This window comes from Stegostoma tigrinum, chromosome 7, assembly GCF_030684315.1.
Source record: "Stegostoma tigrinum isolate sSteTig4 chromosome 7, sSteTig4.hap1, whole genome shotgun sequence".
NCBI classification, from domain to species: Eukaryota; Metazoa; Chordata; class Chondrichthyes; order Orectolobiformes; family Stegostomatidae; genus Stegostoma; species Stegostoma tigrinum.
Window position 1 is genome coordinate 63,363,498 of NC_081360.1, and position 23,827 is coordinate 63,387,324.

General features: G+C 40.0%; 1 protein-coding gene and 1 long non-coding RNA gene across 4 annotated transcripts in view; one reads left to right on the forward strand and one right to left on the reverse strand.

Annotated features, from left to right (window-relative positions):
* Positions 1-55: 55 nt before the first annotated feature.
* On the reverse strand, positions 56-20,494 carry LOC125454142 (uncharacterized). Its single transcript, XR_007247929.2, has 3 exons — positions 20,162-20,494; positions 4,585-4,867; positions 56-4,085 (listed from the first exon to the last, which is right to left on the reverse strand). It is a non-coding gene; the product is annotated as an uncharacterized LOC125454142 (long non-coding RNA).
* The window catches only part of ttc21b (tetratricopeptide repeat domain 21B), a 100,944-nt gene continuing 96,573 nt past the window's right edge, over positions 19,457-23,827 (forward strand). For 2 of the 3 annotated variants that reach the window (XM_048534595.2, XM_048534594.2), the window contains exons 1-2: positions 19,459-20,009; positions 23,606-23,735. In XM_048534595.2, the coding sequence (XP_048390552.1) occupies positions 19,983-20,009; positions 23,606-23,735 (157 nt within the window). In that variant the 5' untranslated portion in view covers positions 19,459-19,982. Of the gene's footprint in view, positions 20,010-23,605; positions 23,736-23,827 lie in introns of all 3 variants that reach the window. The other variant, XM_048534597.2, reaches the window with a different exon arrangement.

Here is a 23,827-nt window from a genome sequence, read left to right on the forward strand (position 1 = left end):
CACAATTTCCTGTGTGTTTCATTTCTTTTGTTTAAAAAAAAACATCTTACTGGGAAAGACAGAACATTTTGGGTCTCATTTTTTTTCTAAGAACAAGCAGATGGAAAGCATTGCTTAGATGTTGTTGTCGTACCTTCACAGAAAGTAGAAAACAGATGTTCATTCAATGTAACCAAAATCAATTTTAAAATATACAAGGTACCTCCAAATATATGATTCCTCACATATTACAAACATCTATCATAGAAGTCAAAATACTTAACCAGCAGAAAAAAACATACATTTTCTTGTGAACAGATGGATTAAGTGGCTATTCGATATTCCCGAGGGCTTAATTTAGTAGCTTCTTTCCTATTTCTATGTTCCCTTAAGAAATAACGTTTTAATTAAATATTTTATTTAGTGTTGACACAGGCATATGAGAAATGGGAACACACTCCTTTTAACTAGTGATGTGACATCCTTGGTATGAAAAGCAAATCAGAAATCACTTCAGGAGGAAAACCAGAACTACTAAATATTTTCCAAATCATTTCTGAAAATTTTAATATTAAAATGAGTAATTAGTGGAGATTAATCAGAATTCATTTAAAATTCCATCCCAGGGGGCTGAAATATTTTATGGAGAAAGTACATTGATTTAAAAAGTTGAAGAAAGGTGAATTTTCAGCAAAGATTTACAAATTGTAAAATGACTTTAATGACCGATTATTAGATTTCATATATTGGTAGCAAGAGTTTAAATCCAGTTCCGCTGCTCCCAGTGGTGATTTTTATTGATTCACATTTCGATAACAAGGTGAAGGACATCACGTCATCTCATTTCTTCCTTTTGCACCTTCTGTTCCATCCTGGTCTGATAATGAATTTACTTCCATGATGAAACAAATCTATTCAGCTATCACGATCTGTCACAAGGAAACAGATTTTGAATCTTGCCAACTATATTATAAGACCAGGTTACTTAACTCACATTATAAAAGGAGTTCATTTCCATTTTCTACTTCAGTGATAGTTCATAATTTTCAGACATCACAATAGAGCAAATGATTTTAATGAATATTAATATTTGTTTACAATGTGGAAAATATTAAATGGTGGCATTTCAGATATCTATTTAACTTAGAAGTATCCCTTTTCCAGACTGTCTAAGTAAGCAACCATTACATGCATTTGTTAAGCTTAATTTGTATATCTTTGTTGTGAAAGGAATTCCTATTCTTTCTTGGTGGACCTAAAATGTTACATTGTATGTCCAAATTAATCTCCAGAAAACAGTGAGGAAGTCAAACATTGAAGTCTTTGATTATTTGCTCCTACCTTGAAACTACTCATCTATTGACTAACTATGTGCAAGTCTGGCTGTAAGAAATATTTCTTCATTCTAAAATTGATGAAAAATTTTAGGATTTTGCACGATGTTTATTGCCAGATACAGGATAAATCATCTGCCACACACTGTAGGCTCAGATATGAATGCATTGCCGTATTCATAAAAGGCAGACTGCAGCATAGCAGCTCTCCAGAGAATAACCATTACTTCAACAGAGCTTCAGTGGTGTCTCACTACAAAATTTCTCTTCCTGTTTTAGCAATGCATGCTTTAGAAGATGTTATAAAACAAAAACATCAATAACTTAGATGGAGAATGATTCAACCATATTTAGAAAGAAATAAATTTCAAAATAAATCTGATATTACAAATTGTTTGTACATCACTGCAACATGCCACTGTATAAATCCACCTTTTCATAATTAGCACAGGCAGGCACTATCTTGAGCAGATGAACCATCTGTTTTTTTTAAGCTGTACGCAGCTCAGCAGTCGCAAAATGCATTTATATCTATGTGGGAGTGGGTGGTAATTGATTTAGCAAAAACAATGCCATCAGCAACTTGTTCAGATCATGAATCCATTTTAAAAAAAATGGCAAATACAAATGTAATGCCTCATATATGTTCAGCCCAGTATATATATCATGGAAGTAAACTATCAGTGAGGTTTTTTTGTCTGAAAGATCTGGTTTACCATGTTGCCATTTTCAAAAATACTGCTCACTTCAAATAATCCTAATCAAGAGATCTTTGTCAAGTTTTCAAGGCAAGGTCGTATTCTGAAGAATTTTATTTCCGCACCTTCGTGACAGGAATAAATATGGACGTAGAGGGAATAAATTCATGTCTAAAATTATTTCAGTTTAAACAAGCTATTTTTGTTATTTCATAATATACCCTGAAATTAAGCCATTTCACACTGTTTGAACATACAAATTGGTAGATTTTCACTGAGAAGCAAAGATTTCTGACAAATATATTAAGTACTTTCAAGCCAGTATCCTGCTAATTAATTTCAAGACAGAAAATATTAACATGTGATTGGATGGCAACAAAGAAAATCAATTAGAAAACATTAGTGCACAGAATATTTTTGCAAACCAAAACAGCCAGAAATTGTGTACACATAATTGAATGTAAACATAAATTAGATAGCTGGGAATGTAAATTTCTTTTCCTCCCTTGTTTCAGGCTCCACCTCCCCAAGAGATAATTGATTTTTCAGGTAAGAGTGGGAAGAGCTTTACTCATATTAGCAAGTGTAGCTGCCTCTCTTGGGTGAGCTATTTGGCCTAATCAGGCTTCATACTCAACATTATGCATTTTTGGCAACAACAACCTGTTTTGCAAATGACTGAGACTTCTCATGAGCTGATCAATATGAAGAGGTTTCACCACAACACTAACACTGCTCTGGGAAGGAAACACTTGGCCATGAAAGAGCTGAGTAACAGACAATGTTTGGACTCACTGGAGCTTGGATGAAGATGTCCAACCCAATAAAATTGCTCCGTCCACCTTGTAAAGTCAAGGTGTGCTGAGAAAATTCTATTTAATCTTTTCAAAGGCTTCCGTCTTAGATAGGGCTTTACATCTTAACAAATAGTTCAATTAGGCACAAAGTTTGTGTCCACCATTCAAGTATATCCTTGGAGGTCTGAGGAAGTCACCCAGGCATTTTTGTTATCTTATGTTTCATAGGGTGGTGTTTGAGAGGTTACGTACTGTGTGTGTCTTATTTCAGATGTGGTAATAGAAGTGATAGTTGCTAGGTGAGAGGCAAACAAAAAAAAAACAGTAGGAGCCTGCATCTAATACAAGAATTGTTGAAATGATGTTATATCTTAAACCTGAAACTGGAGGGGAAAAAAAAATAATCTTGAAGCAAATCTGTACACACTCGGGTGGAAGTAAAAATACCTCAAGCCTGCACACCTTAAAATCTTGTAGTATTAGTCACGTTGTTTGGTAAATATAAACATTGCATAATTTAATTTCTTTATGCTGTGTTACAGTTTCTTTAATAAGTATACACCAACTTACTTTAAAACAAAGCTCTTTGATTCAGAGTATCACAGACTGAAAACAATATAAATAATGCACACAGATTAATTGATTGGTCAGTAGAATATCACAATGTTAAGTTACTTCCTTACAAAAAGAAGCAGCAATTGAAAATTTATAAAATCATGAGCAGAATGTATGTAATTTCCTATTGCTGTCATCAAAATTTTTCTATGGAAAGAGGTGTGCCTTTTTAACCCCTTTGAATTTGTATTCCAATTAAATAATTAAGTTGTAAGTTTTCAGGAGTTTAAAAATAAAGTGGTTACTCTCAGATATTTATAAATTAACCCTCACATATACCTGGTCTCACTCACACATCCAACACAATATAATTGAAGACAGATAAAGATAGTGCTCTTTTGTGGATTACATGTATCTCTGCTTCTGACTTAAGGCCTGTAGTCTTTTGTTTGGTTGTGGTGACTTGAAGTTTCACTGAGGTTCTTTGGAAACAAAAGGTTCACGAGAATTTACAATGCTTGTTGTAGTTGAATTTCTGGGAGATTAGTTCTCAATGCATTGGAAAAGGCTGTTTGCTGTTGTGCGTTTGTTCTGGAACCTGATTCATTGACTGGATGAACTTTTGGTTCTGATGGTTGTGTTAAATCTCACCAGCAAACAGACCAAATGTGACTGTCTTATTGTTGGACGTTTCACAATATCAAAGCTGTTCAGTGACTGACCTACATAGGTAAAAATAAAGTTAGGATCCATCAAGCTGGTTTCAAGTCTCAACTCGAGATTTCCACAGAGGTGTGTCATTATACATCCAAACGTTGATTAAAAATGAATCACTATCCTTTAGTTTGTCTTTATATGCAGTCAAGTAATTATTCAATAAGAGATAGTAAGAACTGCCGCTGCTGGAGCCAGAGATAACAGTGTGGAGCTGGAGTAACACAGCAGGCCAGGCAGCATCAGAGGAGCAGGAAAGCTGATGTTTCGGGTCGGGACCCTTTATCAAAAATTTCAAACAGCCTTTTCTAGTTCATCTGAGAACTATCTGAAGAAAGGTCCCGATCTGAAACGTCAGATTTCCTGTTCCTCTGATGCTGCCTGGCCTGCTGTGTTCCTCCAGCTCCACACTGAGTTATCTCTAATTATGAAATGAGGGCTTTCTACACATAACTATTTAAAATTAATTTACACAATAAATAGAAGGGGTATTACAGTGACAGTTACCTTAGTGGCCATCGATGGCCAGTCAGCCATTGATAATATCCGCCACCTATTTCACCAAGATGATGTTTTCAGTTGTCAGCTGAAGATAGCCTTGGAAGCCTGGACCTCTTATAGTACTCAAAGATGTACACTGGGGTCTTAGGTTATTCTAACTGGATCCCAGTTTGCATACTGCCTGCAATCGGATGGGCATGTGGCTGAGGAGTAGGTGCTGCTGCTACTGTTGCTCTCGCTGTTGCCAAAACTGGAGGTGAAAGGTATGGTTTCTGCTTTTGATTCTTAGCTGCAAGAGAAAGTGGATCTGCAAAAGCTATTTTCATGTCATGGAAAAGATTGGAAACAGGTAAGTGTAGTTAAAGGTAAGTGAAATGCGAGACAGATGAAATGCCGTTGAAGCATTTAGTTATCAGCTGCTACGCAATGGTAGCAATTCCAACACCAGTCTTTCAATGGCCATGGAAGGATCTCTTTAGTGTCATTAACCAAAGCCTTCCCATCTTGTCGATTTCACTGAAGAAGCTCCACCCACCCATTCACCTAGTGACCTGGGTGAGTTGGTGACTGGTTACCTTAATTTAACATTTAATGGTTTGGAAAGTTAAGCTTCAGGACTCTTTTTCCAGAGTTGCAAATTATCTGATTGCTTAGCTGATAATTCCAAGATGGTTCCCGATTCTCTTTCAATGTTGCTACTGGAAAACTCAACAGAAAGTGGTTTTGTTCTTATGAACCAGTGGGGCTTTCAGTCAACTTTAATCACAGTAAATGGAAGATAATAGATAAGAACTAATGCTGTAACTGAAATATGTCATAAAATGTATGAAGAACTGTTGAGGGGTTTATAGGGCAGCACAGTGGCTAAGTGGTTAGCAATGCTGCCTCACAGTGCCAAGGACTTGGGTTCAATTCCAGCCTCAGGTGACTGTCTGTGTGGAGTTTGCATGTTCTCCCTCTGTCCAGGTGGGTTTCCTTCAGGTGCTCCAGTTTCCTCCCACAGTCCAAAGGTGTGCAGGTTAGGTAGATTAGCTGTGCTAAATTGCCTGTCATGTCGTCAGTGGGAAATGCAAGGATGGGGAATGGGGTGGGTCTGATTGGGATGCTCTTTAGCACGTCAATGTGGACTCAATGGGCCAAATGGCCTGCTTCCACACTGTAGAGATTCTATGATGATCTGAATTTCAGAATCCAAATTTGATTTTTGTTAAAAGTAAAGATTCACACTTTTCCAGTTCTGAGGAAGGGTCACCGGACCCAAAACATTAATTCTGTTTTCTCCTTTACAGATGCCGCCAGACGTGCTGAGCTTTTCCAACAACTTTGTTTTTGTTACATTTTCCATCATTTTGTTAGGGGGAATGCACTCTAAGTGTAATTCTAGGAAATTCCAGGCACTTAATATGAAAATTTTATGGCAGTCAGATTCAAGCCTGCCAAATGAGTTTTACAAATTCACTACGTGAACTGGAATCTACACAATTGAACCAACATTATAAATCATTTCAATAATATACATTCAAATGGGGACCATAAAATAGATCAATTTCTCTGATCCAAAGTTGTTCATGATCTAATAGCAACGAAAGTTGCTATATTTTTCTCTGCAATTTTCTTGAATTAAGCACACAGAAACAGATCAGGCTGCTAACATAAATGTGAAATACAGAACTGTCTTGAAATTTGAAAGTATCAAATAGATTATGTTATTTGAGTCTATTTTGAGCGATTTAAGATGCATAAATACGTTAGGTGCGGTTTTAGAAATATTTCTAACCAGTGTGTGTGGACTTTGAGTTATTTAATTAAAACAACACAATTGATATCATCTCTTATAAAATTCACTAAAAACCTAGTTCACTCATTTATCTTAATGTTTTGAAGAAATTATTTTACTACTCCATGATTAACAGTGCAAATCAAGATTGTAAAATTTACAGTGTTAACCTGATCATATCTTGTGTACTCAGGATGTCACAAAATGGAACAAAGGCTGTAATTACATCCCAAATGGCATAAAAGAACATACATTGCAACTGAGAACAAATAAAAAATTGATAAAAATATTATTTTGCTGCAATAATCATTGAGGGAGCACTATAGAATATTTTAAATTGAAATGTATTTATTGTTTTGCAACAATTAAGGTAAGACAGATTTTGGTATTATCTCACTCAGAGATATTAAGAACTGCTGATGCTGGAGCCAGAGATAATACAGTATGGAGCTGGAGGAACACAGCAGGGCAGGCAGCATCAGAGGAGTAGGAAAGCGGATGTTTTGGGTCAGGACCCTTCTTCAGAAATGGGGGAGGGTGAAGGGAGTTCTGAAATAAATAAATAAAGAAAGGAGGGGTGGGGCTGGGGAAAGTAAGTGGGATGGTGGTAGGTGAGTGCAGGTAGGCAGTGGTGGGGATTGGTCAGTGAGGCAGGAGAGAAGATGGACATGTTGTGTCAGGTCAAGGAGGTGGGGATGAGAGGGAGGGTTGGTCTGGAATGAAGCCGGGGGGAGGTGGGGAGAAAGGTGGGAAGATTTTGAAACTAGTAAAGTCCACACTGAGGCCATTGGGTTGTAGGCTCCTGAGGCGGGATATGAAGTGCTGCTCCTCTAGTTTCTGGGTGGTGTCATTGTGACACTGGAGGAGGCCCAGGATGGACATGTTGCCCAGGGAGTGGGAGGGGGAGATGAAGTGGTTTGCTCCTGGAAGGTGTTGTCGTTTGTTGCGAACAGAGCTCAGGTGCTCTACAAAGCAGTCTCCAAGCCCGCTTGGTCTCACCGATGTAGAGGAGGCCACATCATGAGTAGTGGATGCAGTGAACCACATTAGCGGATGTGCAGGTGAATATCTGTCTGATGTGGAAGGTTTTGTGGTTCCTTGGATAGAGGTGAGGGGGTAAATGTAGGGACAGGTGTAGCACTTCCTGCAATTGCAGGGAAAGCTGCAGGGGATTGTGGGGCTAGTGGGGAGTGTGGAGTGGATGAGCAAGTCATAGAGAGAGCTGTGCCTATGGAAGGCAGATACGGGTGGGGAGGGAAATACATCCTTGGTTGTGGGGTCAGATTGCAGGTGGCGGAAGTGGTGGAGAATGATATGTTGAATCCGGAGGTTGTTGGGTGATACGTGAGGACAAGGGGGATTCTATCTTTGTTTATGTTGCGGGGAGGGGATGTGAGGGCAGAGGTGCGAGAAATGCAAGAGATGCGGTCGAGAGCATTTTCCACCTCTGAAGGGGGGATGTTGCAGTCCTTGGAATAAGGGTACATCTGGAATGTTCGGGAATGGAATGCCCCATCTTGGGAACAGATGTGATGGAGGCGGAGGAATTGGGAGTAGGGGATCGCATTGTGGCAGGAAGGTGGGAGGAGGCAGTGTAGTCTAGGTAGCTGGGGGAGTTGGTGGGCTTGAAATAGATATCGGTTTTGAGGCGGCCACCAGGGATGGAAACAGAGAGGTCCAGGAAGAAGAGGGAGGCATCAGAGATGATCCAGGTGAAATTGAGGTTTGGGTGAAAGGTGTTAGTAAAGTTAATTAACTGTTCAAGCTCCTTTTGGGAGCACAAGGCAACGCCGATACAGTCATCGATGTAGCGGAAGAAGAGGTAGGGGATCGTGCCAGTGTAGGTGCGGAAGAGGGACTGTTCCATGTATCCTACAAAGAGGCAGGCATAGCTTGGGCCCATGCGGGATCCCATGGCCGCCCCTGTAGTCTGTAGGATGTGGGAGGAGTTGAAGAAGTTGTTAGGGGTAAGGACGAGTTTAGTTAAGCGGCTTTTGTAAGGGTACAAAAAAGAGGTTTACCTAGATGCTGCCTGGATTAGAGTGTATGCATTATAAAGAAATTCTAGAAAACTTGGGTGGTTTTCTCTGGAGCAGCAGAGGCTGAGGGAAGACTTGATAGAATTTTACAAAACTGTGAGATGCCTAGATAGGGTTGATGGTCAGTATCTTGTTCCCAGTGTTGAAATGTCTAATACTAAGGGTCATGCATTTAAGGTGAGGAGGGATAGTTCAAAGGAGATGTGAGAGGCAAGTTTCTTTATGCAGAGTGTCATAGGAGGCTGGAACGCACTCCAGGTGTGGGAGCAGGCAGATGTGATAGGCGTATTTAAGGCACTTTTAGATAAGCACATGAATATGCAAGAAATGGAGGGATATGGGCCAAGGGCAGGCAAAGGGATTAATTTAATCTGGCATCATTTTTGGCACAACATTGTGTACCGAATAGCTTGTTCCAGTGCTATACTATTCTTTGTTAAAAGAAAATTAGGAGCAAAAAGATGTACTAGCAAATATCTTTGGCACATGGGATCAAGAGAAATCCCAAGGCAGTTTATATCACATTGACACACACAATCAGACAGGCACCTTGAGTGTAGAGACATCGAAGGCTTTGAGTTCAACGAGTAGCACTGATAGAAATCCCATATAACCTGTGTACAGTTTAAAGCAATGCAACAATCTTGTTATCATTTCCTTTACTCAACTCTCAAGTTTCCAACAATAGCTATTGTCCCCATTCACACAACATCCAGTGTAATGAGTAAGCAACAGCACTTATCTTGTATTATACAAGCAAAAGCAGATACGCATGAGCTAAATTTTCAAATTCCTTTGGAAACAAATTGTACTCCTGGATGGTACAAAGTTTTTTTTATGGCACCTCCAAAATGTTCTGCAAAATATTTTCCCAGCAAAGCTGAGGCGTGGGGTTTGGAGGCCTCATGTCTCTAAATAACAGCCTTTTGAGCACCTTGAAAAGCTTCTGAATAGACTGAGGATTACCAGAAGATTTCCAAAGTAGAGACGGGCAAAAGCAAATGGTCCGTTGGATGAAAGAGCTCAGCAGTGGGAAGCAATGTGAGGAACCATTATGTGATGTGGCTGATGAAAAAGAATGGAAATGTAAGATAAATCATACAGAACTGATCAAATTACTTCTCATTCAGTGTTTGGCCACTTGTCATGGAACATACATCACTGGACCTCTATTTCCTTCCTCCTTTGTGCAAGGAAATTGCAGACCTTATCATGGCAGCTGTTTTCCATTGAGTATCATAATTTGGAGATGGTTCTTGCATCCATGCATTATCACTGCTTCATTCCCCATAGATGCTGCCTGCCTTGTTTGAGTACTTAGAATACTCTCCTCTTTTTTATTGTATTAAATATGAAATTTTTACGTTGGCTAAACTCATTAATTCATAAATATTTTGATGATCAACATCAGTTTCTTTTGGTATATTTTTAAAATAATTACGCTATAGCAACCATAAACTCATTGAATTATAAATTACATTAAGTGCAACTGTAGAACTGTAGTACCAGGCACCATTAATTGTGCACTGAGCTGGCCTCCAAACAAGTTTGTGGCTTTCCATTTCAAAATGGTGTTGCATCAATATTGCCACACACAGTGTAGGCTTGAAATTGAGAAATGATTTGAGCTCTGGGTTGTCGACCATGGATTATGCTTTCTTTAATTGACTGACATAGCTTTTCTGTAAATCAGTTGGGTTTAATCAATTAAAAAATGGTGGATCCTGTTCATTAAACAATTGGTTAAATTTGACAAACCAAGCAGAGGGCTGCAATCTCGTTTACTGGATTCCACCCAAATTCTAATGTGTGACAAATAACAAGTGTTGCACTATTACATCATTGTGATGTTTGGTTGCCAGGGAGTTTCAGTTTCTATCTTTCCTTATTACATTTCTTATTTAATCAAGTACAATGCAGCTTGCTGCAAATTAACACAGTAAGTATAATTCTATCTTTTTGTGGATGCTGTGATCTAGCTCACAACATTGCTAATAAAGTACTTAATGATTCATTTCTAGTGATTGATTTTGTAAATATTTAATGAATTTAAATAGTTTGATACAGTCTACACAGAACTGACATGCAATACACCTATAGAAATGGCAATAAAAATATTTGAAGACTTCTGTATTTTTCTATCCCAGACTAATTGTCCACACCAAGATAGTAGCATGCAAAGTAATAGAGGTTTTATTATCTGTTAATGTTTATACTATATTATTTATATTTGTTTATGGATCTATTCCAGACTAATTGTCCACACCAAGATAGTAGCATGCAAAGTAATAGAGGTTTTATTATCTGTTAATGTTTATACTGTATTATTTATATTTGTTAATGGAAAAAGGATGCTGGGAGAAAAAATCATTCTGTAATCAGAAATTGAATCCCAGACATTCATCTATCCAGACTGCTAGCAGGGTGAATGGTTGAGAAGTATTGCTAGCTATTCATCTGAGGCACAACAGGGGCTGTCAGAATGCCATGAAGAATTGAAGCAGTCTGTATTCTTCATGAATTATTTATAGTCGTACGCATAAATCATTTCATGCTACTAGGTTTTGCTTGACTTAATGTTTTTGAGCTGGAAAAATATAACTCATTTTTCTTCACAGGTAAATTTTTATTTGCACTTAATATAATTTATAATTCATTGAATTTTTGATTGCTATGACATAATTATTTTTAAAATATGCCAGGAGAAGATGGTTGCTGATCATCTAAATATATATGAATTGAGATGATAAGTTTAGCCAAAGTAAAGACTTTATATTTATTACAAAAAAAGAGAAAATATTCAAAGTGCTTAACAACACAAGACCAACTTGGTCTCCTGGATGGTGTTCTAACTTGTAATAATAAGCCCTTGGTATTAGGTCCCACTGCTGAATGTGGCCCAAAGTTATGGGTGGCAATGCCTTGTCCCCTTTAAGCAGGCCAAGTAGGGGACTCTGATCTGTCACTATCACAAATTTGCATCCATAATGGTATTGGTGGAATCTCCTGACTCTAAATATAACCACCAGTCCTACTTTCTCTATCTGGTCTATTAATGATCTACATTATCCAAAGTCCTGGATGCATACACTATTGGGCGTAGTTCTCCATTGGGCCACCTATGAGCTACAGGACCTGGAACAGTTTTTTCCCTCCTGAGGCAAACATCCACTTTGGAAAAATGCCTCAGGACAATGTCCAAGTACACAGTGTTCCTTTTCAACTTTTTGTTATTTGAACATCAACTTTGCCAGATGTTCTCCATCATCAATTGAAAAATTAAACAGGCTGACAATACCCCAAATGGCAGTCTTGCATATTGGTACAAGGCATTTTGGGCATTAATTGTAGCATACTTCTAGAAATCAACACATAACCACAACTGCAAATAAGCATGGCTCGTATCCAACTTTGTGAAGGACAGCACCCCCCCCCCCCCCCGCAACCAGCTTTGAGTATAAATCCTCTATCAGAGGGATTGGGTACTATCCAGCAGCAAAAAGTGATTTACCATTTGTTTAAAAACCCCATAAAAGCAAATCATCTTGCTGGACTTCATAATCAGCATGACCTGCTGCCCATTCCACAAACTGGACTGGATTGACGATTCCTTCACTGTGCAGCCTTCTGATTTCTACCTCTACTTTTGTACACAAGGCAAATGGCACTCAGTGGGCCTCAGAATCATGGAAATGCTTCCTGGTCAATATGCAAGATGGCCTCAGCTTCTTTGATAGTCCCTAGACCTTCCTGAAAACGTTTTGGGTATTTAATTAGGACTTCACTCAAACAGCTGTTTTCTAATCAAGAAATGTTGAACCAACCTTTGTGAATCTGACTCAACCAATTTCACCCATTAAGATTAGGCCCAAGTCTTTTATCACAATCGGTGGTAACTGAAATAGCTGCTTCTCAAAAGAGATCTGAACCGATGTTGTACAAGAATCTACAAGCTCTCTGTCCAGTGAGGTCTTGCACAAACTTATGAGTTGGAGTCCAGAACAAATTTTGTTAAAACATTCTTCTGGGATCATTGAAATGGTCACACCAGTATTGACCTCCATTAGAACTAGTGACCAATTAACTTATCATTTGTTTTGATTGGTTCTAATTTGGATGTTGCTAAGTAAATTATCTGTTCCAAATCAAATGTAGGTTGGCTTTCCAGGGTATGTACTCTGGATACTGGCCTATGAGGTCTCTTACTCAACTTAGGTCAGGTAGGACTCTTTTGCTGTCTCAAGTCCTCATACCAACAAGAACTACAATGGATTGCTGGCCTGGATCCTGAAGAAAATTTTAACCATTTTGCCGAGGCTTTATTTTGTTTTAGAGTTTTGCTGTCGGCTGACCTAGATTCCCTCTGTGCAGTGATGCCATGTAACTGTCTTTACTGAAGTGGTGTTCTCCCACCTCAGTCAGATCAGTGAGGGTGTCCACTTCCATCAGAACAGCCTGCAATTCATATGTTCTACTTGCCAGTTTCAAATGATAAAGCTAGGTTTCGTACCTGTTCAAAGTTCAGTTGTGCTTCAGCTAGTAGACAATTTTGTAAACTTACATCATTATTCCCAGATCCCAAACTGTCACTGGGATAGATTCCTTCCAAATACTGGGCATGATCCTCAATGGAAGGGTCAAACAGACCAAGCTTCCCAAACAAAGGCACAATGTCAGAAATGCTCAACCTAACTCAAAGATGATCATTGTGAGTTTTATCAGGAACATGCTTTACTCTCATCACCACTGAAATAACTCCAAAGAGGCTAGTATCCTGTCACCTAGCCACCGTTTATTTATACATAAAGCATCCTCAAATATCATACTGTTTTTTCAGAGTGCCAGAATCTCTGACACAACTTTTATAAATCAGTCAACCAGGGCTCCCTGATTGGACCAGATTAACAGCCTTAATGAGGAAGATCATGTATATGAGGTCCAGCTGGCTTACCACATTGTAATTACTGCAGAAAATAGTTTGTGAAAGTTTTAATTCCTCTAAATTTTCATGGCTAACTATTTGAGTAAGTCACATGGAATCACCTAAAGTCTTTAAATCTAATTCAGAATTTGGGACTTTATTCAAGGATTTCAGAAGCCAGATAATTGTCTATCAGATGTTACAACTTGCTGGGTGAAGATAGTTGTGTCAGACCTTCTGCACCGTCCAAAATCACAACTCATTTGTGCTGAAACAATTATTTTCCTGTGGAATATCAGGACCTTTTCCATTTTTGATCAAAAGCAAGTGGTCATTTGGCTCCCTCTGGTGGAACTTGCATTACCTTATTGCGGATCAGTATGTTGTGAAGGAAAAGAAAATTGGAAAATATTTAAAAATTAATAAATAACCATTAAGTAATTTCATGTATAATATATTCAAATATTTAGTTTAAAATTCATGGGCCATATAATTGAATTTTAATGTGTTCCTGAACTATAAAATTAAACAAAAGTGTTAGATAATTTTTCTTTATATAGTGACATGAGCAAAGGACAGAAAATCATGGGTAGTGTGTTTGTGGCAGATACAGTACCTTACCGTTACTGTACTCACAAAAAAAGTGATTAGATTTCTTAAATTCAAGAAAAATGTTAAAAATGTTACTGTATACTACCTATAGTACTGTTCTTTGATAGTTTGAAAATTGAAGACTATGTAAATCTGATGCTTATTAGCATTCTGCACTAACTTCAATATGATATTGATTTTCTGATTATTGTAAATTGGTGGTGTGACTGATGTGTTATGGTGATCAGGTAAAAATTTAACCCAATACACTTGCAGAATGGATACAAGATCTTTCAATTGCTTTAAATACTATTCAGCATGCAACGATAAAAACTTGCTTAAATCAGTTCACGTCTCCATAGCCTTTTATTCTCAATCACTTTTCTCTTTTTACTCCATATTCCACACTGGATTTTCAAAAGTACATGAGATGAAAATACTTATTCTTTTCAACCATTCATGCAATGGCAGCATTTAATGCTCACACATGTTGCTCTTGATAATCTACAGTAGTGAGAAGCTATATATATTTATACAAATAACTTCTGGAATTTGGATTTCAAAGTAATGTTAGATTTGTGTGCATTACTTACAGGGTTTTCTTTTAAAAAAGATCAGAGCTTTTCTGGCACAGTGACCTAAACCCAACATTTGTCAGAAAACAGGTGACTACAGGCAACTGGGAGGTTAATTGAAATTTATTTATATTGTTAGGTTCAGGGCAGGTAGGGTAAACATTAAGGCCATTAGTCTTGTTTTCAGCTCAGAAACTCTAGGCTTGAACAATTTATTGAACCCAGTTCAGAAAGTAAATAAGGGTTGAGTTCAGAAACCAGTTCAGTTTCTTTCCTACAAGGAATTCAGGACAGTTCAGGGAATAAGTTGCTTCAGCAGAAGGGTTTAGCTTGTGCAGCTTCGACACCAGGAGAATTTAATTAGAAATCTGCAAGTTATTAGAACTGAGAACAATTACAGACTGAATTTTGTTTTTGGTTTAACTGCAACTTATGTCAAGGTTTTTGGAGGAATTTGCACCTCAAGGCCTAGCAAGGTTTCTTGCTATATCTTACCAAACTTGCTTCATTAAATAAAAAACCGAAAGAACTGTGGATGCTGTAAATCAGGAACAAAAACATGGTTTCTGAAAAAGCTCAGCAGGTCTGGCAGCATCTGTGAAGGAAAAACCAGAGTTGACATTTCGGGACTGGTGCTTCATTAACTACCTATCTCGCCGTTTAGGCACCCTACCAATGGATTCCAGCCCGTTCATAACCACACATTATTCTGGACACAGCTCAACACTGTGGGATATCCGGGAATTAGGTGACACCCTTTATTCTCCAAGTCATCTTTAAAAGGCTGTTTTGCACCCAGGCAAGCACTGTCACTTTACAGCTGCAGTGCACAGACACTGACATTTTCATGGGCGTGGTGGAAAGTGGGAAATGCCTCGCATTTCAGTACCTAGTTGGAATTTCCTCTTCTCCTAGGATTAGCAAGGGAGTGTACAAAACAAAATGCCAACCTGGTCTGAGGTTGCCATCCAGGTTAGAGCAACCTCAGCCATCTGGAGGAAAGACAGTGCTGTTGGGAGAAAAGTCAATGCCCATTGCCTTTCTGTCAGTGTAATTGTCATCCTCTTCTCCCTGGTACCTGATACTTACTCTGCTATTATAGCCACTTCTCAGCAAGGCCCATACTCTACATTTATAAAGGCTTTCTCACTTTTTGTCATTCAACCAACCCCTGACAATACTTACTCTGCATACCCTCCGAACTCCCTACCGCTCTCTGGAGACACTGCCCCATCTGCACCGTAAGTGTTAGCTGTGTCACCCACTTTCTTCCCCATAATACCCGCCTCTCTCATTCCAGGATGTAAACAGTCCACAATAGGGCAAGTAGAGGCAAGACAAGTAGTGGGGTCCCTCATCCCTTCTGTGAAGTGGCTTCTGATTCTGACAGCCTGAGGAAGGTGACTGCTGGTGTCCAAGCCTGTAGTCTGGTATGAGCTGTTGGGCTTGATGTGCTGGGGCCCCCTCGGCAAAGGTCATCCCACTTGACTTTACTGAGGACTGCTTACAACCATGGCAAGCTTCCTGTCTTTGTGTTTGTGCTAAACGGCATGTCAAGACAGAACTAGTGTGAGTCTGGGTAATAAAGTGTGGAGCTGGATGAACACAGCAGGGCAAGCAGCATCTTAGAAGCACAAAAGCTGACATTTAGGGCCTAGACCCTTCGTCAGCTCCACACTTTATTATCTGAGATTCTCCAGCATCTGCAGTTCCCATTATCTCCAGTGTGAGCCTGGTATTGCTGGGTGAGACAACAAAACACACATTAGAAAGGCAAGGCAGGGATACTGTGAGCATTGAGCCAAGCACAGAGCGAGCACAATGACGGCAGCTGGAACACCCGGAGATGCAGCCTGATCTAGTTCACAAGCTGAGTGAGTGTCCTTGCTGCAACATGACAATGATGCTTGGCAGTGCAGCCTGAGAAGCAGTATTAAAGGGTAGAAGCATCCTATAAGTGAATTTGAAATGTCTAAGGGATCTTAGAGGATGTCAGATGCCAATATCTGTAGATGTGGGGTGTGTCTGAATGGTGCCCTTGGACTATGTCCAGTGTCCAACACGAAAGTCCTTCGGAGTAATAAATTTCTGTTCTGTGTTAAAGAAAATCTGCAGCCCTGCCTGGAGGTGTTTCAGTAGCTAACCAACATGACTAAGCAAACAAAACAAAATCAGCCCAGGTTTCCTACTTATCCAGTCATACCATAAGCGGGGAACATAGCATTATCCTCTGATCTAGATAATAAGAAGAAAGCTATAAAGGGCTGTATCTTGTGCTGGCAGTGGGAATCCGACTGATTGACCTAAAAACACTGGAATGGTTTGACCCCTTTTGGGTTTTATTCCACGAGTTGCAACTTTCCTCACAAGTCAATTGTGTGGCACTGTAGCAAATGCCTTTTGCAAGTTCATATACATCACATCAATAACTTTCCCGTTATCAACTCCCTCTGCTCCCTCTTTGAAAACCTCCAAGTTATTTAGACATGATTTTACCTTAACAAATCCATGTTGCCTCTTTCAAATTAATCACACTTTTCCATGTGACGAATAATTCTATCCTGAATAGTTATTTCTAGAAGCTTCCCCATCACTGAATTTAAACTGACTAGTCTGTGATTTCTGGGCCACTTGTTACAGCTTTGTTGAATAGGGACATTATGTTTGCAATTCGCCTGTCCTTTGGCACAATCCTTGAATCCAGGAAAGACTGAAAGATAATTGCATCTGCAGGTTCCAGTCTCACTTCCTTTTTTATCCTTGTATAATATCATCCAGTCCTAATGCCGTGTTTAATTTAAAATACAGGCAACTTGTGCAACACTTCCTCCTTATCAACTTCAAACTTTTCTAATGACTGATGTGCCTCCTCAGTCACCATGGCCTGGGCAGCATCTGCCTTGTAGATAAGGTAAGATGCAATATTAATTTAACACAACTGTCATGCTTCCTCAGTCTAAATCTTCTTCTGGTTTCTAACCAAATCTACTCTTCCATTTATCACTACTTATGTGCTCATAAAAGACTTTGGAATTTTATGTCAGCCACCAGTCTTTTATCCTAGCACCTCCTTCCTTCTTTTATTTGCTTTCATACCTCCCTTCTTAACTGCGTGTATTTAGCTTGGTTCTGAACTTAATTACTACCTAACACCCGTCATAAGAATTCATTAATATAGTTTCTATTTCCTTTGCCATCCAGGCAAATCTGGATTTGCTTACCCTACTTTTCCCTTTTGAGGGAATATACCTTGACTGTACCCAAACTATCTCCTTTCTGAAGATTGGTGATAATGGGAACTGCAGATGCTGGAGAATCCAAGATAATAAAATGTGAGGCTCAACCAGCCCAGCTCTTCCCCTCCACCCACTGCATCCCAAAACCAGTCCAGCCTGTCTCTGTCTCCCTAACCTGACCTTCCTCTCACCCATCCCTTCCTCCCACCCCAAGCCGCACCTCCATCTCCTACCTAATAACCTCATCCCACCTCCTTGACCTGTCCGTCTTCCCTGGACTGACCTATCCCCTCCCTACCTCCCCACCTATACTCTCCTCTCCACCTATCTTCTTTTCTCTCCATCTTCAGTCCGCCTCCCCCTCTCTCCCTATTTATTCCCGAACCCTCACCCCATCCCCCTCTCTGATGAAGGGTCTAGGCCCGAAACGTCAGCTTTTGTGCTCCTGAGATGCTGCTGGGCCTGCTGTGTTCATCTAGCCTCACATTTTATTATCCTTTCTGAAGATTGTCCATTTTTCAACTACTGTTTTTCCTGCTAATCTTTTGTTCCAGTCTGCCTAGCGCACCTCAGTTCTTGACCCACTGAAGTCTGCTATCCACTAGTTGATAATTTTTATGCTGATTAACAAACTCAAGTTTCTACTGTCATCCTAAACTTTATTACATAGTGATCATTGACCCCTAAATGTTCCTCTGTTGTCACATCATGTACTTGGTCCACGTCATTCTCAAGAACTAGGTCCAGCAGTGCATCCTTTCCTGTTGGACTCAACACATACTCTTTATGAAATTCCCCTAATCATAATCCACGAATATTCCTCCCTTGCTGCTTTTTAAGATGAGCATTATCCCAGTCGATCTGGGAATTCAATCCATTATGATTACTCTATCTTATTTATACCTCTCTATAATCTCCTTGTAGATTTGTTCCTCTGTGTCATCCCCACTAGCTGGTGATGTATTACAACAAAGTAATTTCACCCTTCTCATTCCTTAGCTTTAGGCAAATCAAGCCTCTGAAAAATCATCTTTCTCCAGTAGGGCAACACTCGCCTGAGCCAAAAATAATACCCCTCCTCCTTTATTCCTTTCTTGTCTTTTCTGAACACATTGTAACCAGGAATGTTTAACAGCAAGATCTGCTCATCCTTAACCCAGGTCTTCTTTATCGTCACAAGATCACAATTCTACGTGGCAACTATACTCTGTGCATTCATAACATGAAGTTTAAGCTTGATTCAGACATCCTTATTCTCTCACAACAACAAAGTTGGTCGAAAAGCTCAGCAGGTCTGGCAGCATCTATGGAGGAGAAAACAGAGTTAATGTTTCGGGTCCGGTGACCCTTCAAACGTTAACTCTGTTTTCTCCTCCACAGATACTGCAAAACCTGCTGAGCTTTTCCAGCAACTTTGTTTTTGTTCGGTTCATACGTAACCCAACCAGATGTACAGGTGCCAACTTGCTCAAAGCAAGGCCCAGTGTCCCAGGAATCTAAAGCCCTCCTCCCTTACCATGTTTTCAGCTATGCATTCATCTGTCTTATCCTATTTCTGTACTCCTGCATGTGCCATTAGAAGTATGCTGGACATTCCTACTTTATGGCTCCTCCTGGCTAATTTTCTACCTATTTGACTTATCAAGTGGCAGGTCATGTAGAGAAGGTGGTTGAAAAATTCTTAGGATTCTGGGCTTTATACGTAGAAGCATATAGTGAAAAACACAGGAGTTCATGTCTCTGCTTCATAAAACACAGGTTTAGCTTCAACTGACGGCTAAGCATCACTGAGGATGTGAAAGCTTTAGAGATGGTGCAGAAAAAGGTTCCATTGATGAGGCATTTCAATTACACAGATAGACTGGGGAAGCTAGCAATGTCCTTACAGAAAGTCGAGTGAATATTCGATAATTGAGGGGTCGAGGGGAGATATACAAAAAACGATATGAGGGAGGGAAAATGAATGGGAAAAGTCTGGAATATTATTGCAGCGAGGCTGCATGCACTTGATGGGCTGAACGTCCCTCTGTTGTGCTCAAACTGCGGCCCAACATGTGAACATGGACAAGTGTCAATCTCTCAGGGACAACAACCCAAGCTGCAGTGTCACGGGGAAGGCTAAGGCATGAGCTGTCGATCACCCACGGCTGGATGGCGGTGAGCGGCGTTCGGAGCTCGACTGTCGGCGTCCGTGTTTGGTAACCAGGAGACGGCGGAGGGAGGCCGCCGCCTGGGATCGGGATCGAGCCTGGGCCCCCAACTGGGATGGCGGAGCAGGATTCAGCTACTCTGGTAAGGGAGGAGAAGGAGTGGGACACCGCGGTGGGCGTCCGGGGGTCCATCTGCTTGTTGTTATTTGCAACTCCCTCGTTTTCCCCCCTCCCTCCGTTCCTTCACCCCCCCCCCCCCCCATTCTTGTGTTGGAAACTTCCACATTGTCTCACCCTCGGGGACAGCCGACTTCCCCGTTAGTTGTTTACATGGTTTCCCTCGCCATCGGTGTCACGTCTCGATGAAAGACACTCCACCTCTGGCTTAGAGATTCGCTCTGGCATTCACCGTGTGGTTGTGTTACAAGCACTGACACCGCCTCACTCAGCTGGCACTGATGTGCTGGTCACTGTGGCGCACGACACGAATGGCATGGTGGGGTATCCTGTCATCAATCTCCGTGCAGTCATCCCGTCTTTGTTTGTGTGAACTGCATGCCCCAACGTGGATTTTCCTTTGTATGACCATGTCTTGATCTACCACTTGACATGTCCATCCTGGCCCTCCTCCAGTATCACACCGTTGTCACCCGAAAACTGGAGGAACAGCACCTGGGAGCCCTCCAACCTATTAGTCTCAATGTGGATTTTACAAACTTCAAAAACCTCCCCAACCCTGGCCTCATCTCAAGACCAGACCCCTCTCTTGACCTCACCTCCTTGACCTGCCTGTCTTCCCTCCCATCGACCCGCCCCTACCTCCTCACTGACCAACCCCCATCCCAACTCCCTACCTACACTCACCTGTACTGACTTCATCCCGCTTCCTTGACCTGTCCATCTTCTCTCCAACTACCCGCTCCACTATACACCTTCTATCATCACCTCCCCATCTCTCTATTTACTTCAGAGCCCCCTCCTCCCCTATTTCTGAAGAAGGGGTCCAGATCTGAAACGTCAGCTTTTCTGCTCCTGAGATGCTGACTGGTCTGCTGTGTTCATCCACCTCCATGCCTTGTTATCTCAGACTTCAGCATTGGCAGTTCCTACTATTTCTTATTTCATGTGTTGCCAGCTTGCGACCAACTCAACTTACCTTTCCAGATTGTGTAAGGCCATGAAATCTGTTTCTATACTGAATCTTGCAAGGTCCCCTTGACTGTTTATAATGTTTGCCACTCTTACACTTGGTAATGTTTGCTGAACTCTGCTGCCTTTCTGCTTGAAAAAGGATTCTCCCTTTTAGCTGATTGTTTGTAAAAGTACCTCCAAGGAGTTGCTGAATCAAACTTTTCCAGATTCTAGAGCTATTCCTCTCCTTTGCTGTTGATCATTTTGGCTTCTTTTCCTTAATTCCAAAGATGTGCAGGTTAGGTGGTTTGACTATGCTGAATTGCCCGTAGTTTCCGAGGATGTGCACACCCTCACTATTCACAGAAATTCATATGCTGCTGACCCTAATTTTTGCTTTATGTTTGGCCAATCAGTAAAAATCAGACCTATGGTGATTTATGTACTCAGTCACAGTTAGACAGCTACATAGCTCTTTCTGTGCTCTCACTCACAATCTCCCTTATCTTCCTTGTATCGGCCAGCAATTCTTGCAAGTTGTTTCATTCTGAATAATCATTTCTATGTTGCATATTGATGCCTTCCTAAAAGTTGATAAACTCCTTCCACCTTTTGACCAATTGTTGATTTATGTTTAGTTTGAAGGAGCACTGATGGAGGATATGCAGATAAGGCTGAGGGCAAAAAGCCACCAGAACCTCAAGTTGTCAAGTTTGAAGTAGGGGACAATTTTGAAGCACACTTTGTTCCTTCTGTCAATCACCAAGATCTTCTGTACATCAAAAATTGTGAATTAAAACTGAGATTTCATGTAACACCTGTTGCCACCTTTACCATTGTCCTTGCTGTTAGTCATATTAACTCCTTTCACCCTACTTCCAACCAGTTTTCAGTTTCTGGATTGCTCCAATTTTCGTCATTGTGTTTTCCAAGCTCATATTTTCCATTAGATCCATTTCCAACTCCCTCAGCACTGCTTTAAATCAAGTAGTAACTATAAAATTATCTTCTGTGGCCCTAATATTTGCTGACATTATTAATAGTTGCCCTTGTTCAGATATGTTTCTTTATCAGTACCATTGTGCTGACAACAAAAATAAGCAGGAGAGGTAAGCTGTGAAGAGGACTCAAGGAGGCAACAAAGTTATTGATAGGTCAAGTGAATAGGAAAAGATGTGGTAAATGAAGTATAATGTGTGAATATTTGAAATTGTGCATTTCAGCAGGAGGTATAGAAAGAAGCATGTTATCTGATTTTGGAGCTCTGAAATTCAGGAGAATCCTGGGTGCCCTCATGTGTGAATTGCAAAAGCTGTATTTGCATGTATGGCCAATAATTAGGTCATCAAACAATATGTTATGATTTATTGAATGAGAGAATTGAACACAGAAGAAAGGATGTTATACTTCACTTATACAGGGCTCTGGTGAGATTGCTTCTGGAATACTGTGCACAGTATTAGTCACCTTATTTAAAGAAGGAGACAAAAGCACTGGAGACAGCTCAAAGAAGCATTACTAGATTAATACCTGGAATGGGAGGTTGTCTTTTGACGGAAGGTAGGACAGGTTAGGCTTATATCCACTTGAGTTCAGAAGAGTAAGAGGTGACTTGATTGAAACAAGACATTACGAGAGAATCTAGATCTAAGGGTCGTCGTTTAAAAATCAGGGATTGTCCATTTGGAACCAGGATTAGGCTAATGCTCTTTCTGAGATTCGAGAGTCTTTGGAACTGTCTTCCTGAAAAGCAGAATCCCTGAATATTTTGAGGCAGAAGTAGATAAATTCTTGTTCAGCAAGGAGTTGAAATGTTATCAACAGTAGGCAGGAATGTGGATTTGCGATTATAATCAGATAAACCATGGTTTTATTGAATGTTGAGCAGGATTGAGGGACTGAATGGCTTACTCCTGCTCTTGATTTGTATGTTTGTTTCACTGCCTTCCTCAAAAGTTATGCCTTTTAATCTATCCATGCTGTTACATCCCCTGCTTTCTTTTGTCTTTAACTGTCCTTCCCTTGCTCAAGAAACATCTGATCATCTTTTGGCATTTTGTCCAGTTTATGAAGTTGAGATTGACAATTTGAATGAAAAATTGTAGCTGCAAGTCAGAGCTGTGCCTCTCCCAGTGCAGAGTGCTAGATGGTATGGCATGTCACTTTACTGCTGAAAATGGTGATGAAAATCTGGAAGTAAGTATCAGGGTGGGTGTGCACTGACATTGTTACAATGGGGTATTATTCTAAACAAAACTGATATTTCTGTAATCGTGAGTCTCTGTTAGAAGCAGGCTGTATATATGGAGAAACTTGTCATCCAAGTATAAAATTTTAGAGATTTCCAAAACTACCCTCTTACCCAGAGTTATATAAATGTTCATTTGTGTTGCTTATGTGCATTTCGTAATATCTTTGTGTGTAACATGGTTAATGAACTTCGGACAGCATCTGTTTCTTCTCATATAAGGTCATCCAGTTGTGCAAGGGGTAATTGAATGGAAGTAAATCATCATGTGAAAAGAACAAGTGGAGGAGGAGCAAATACTTGGGGAAGACTCCAAAGAAAAACTCAGTGTACTTATTTGAATATTTTTACTGTTGCAGGCTGCAATAAACTATTATTGCCAAAAGAGATATTTTAATCACATCCAGATCGCAGCAGACGAGGGACTCAAAAAATATGGCAATGATGCGGTGTTCTTGTTTTTTCATGCTTATGGTGTTCTTATGGAAGGTAATTCATTTCAAAGTAATTGCAAAATATATCTTTACATTATTCAAGTACCACCAATAACAAAACTTATTTCATAATTCAAAAATGTCTTT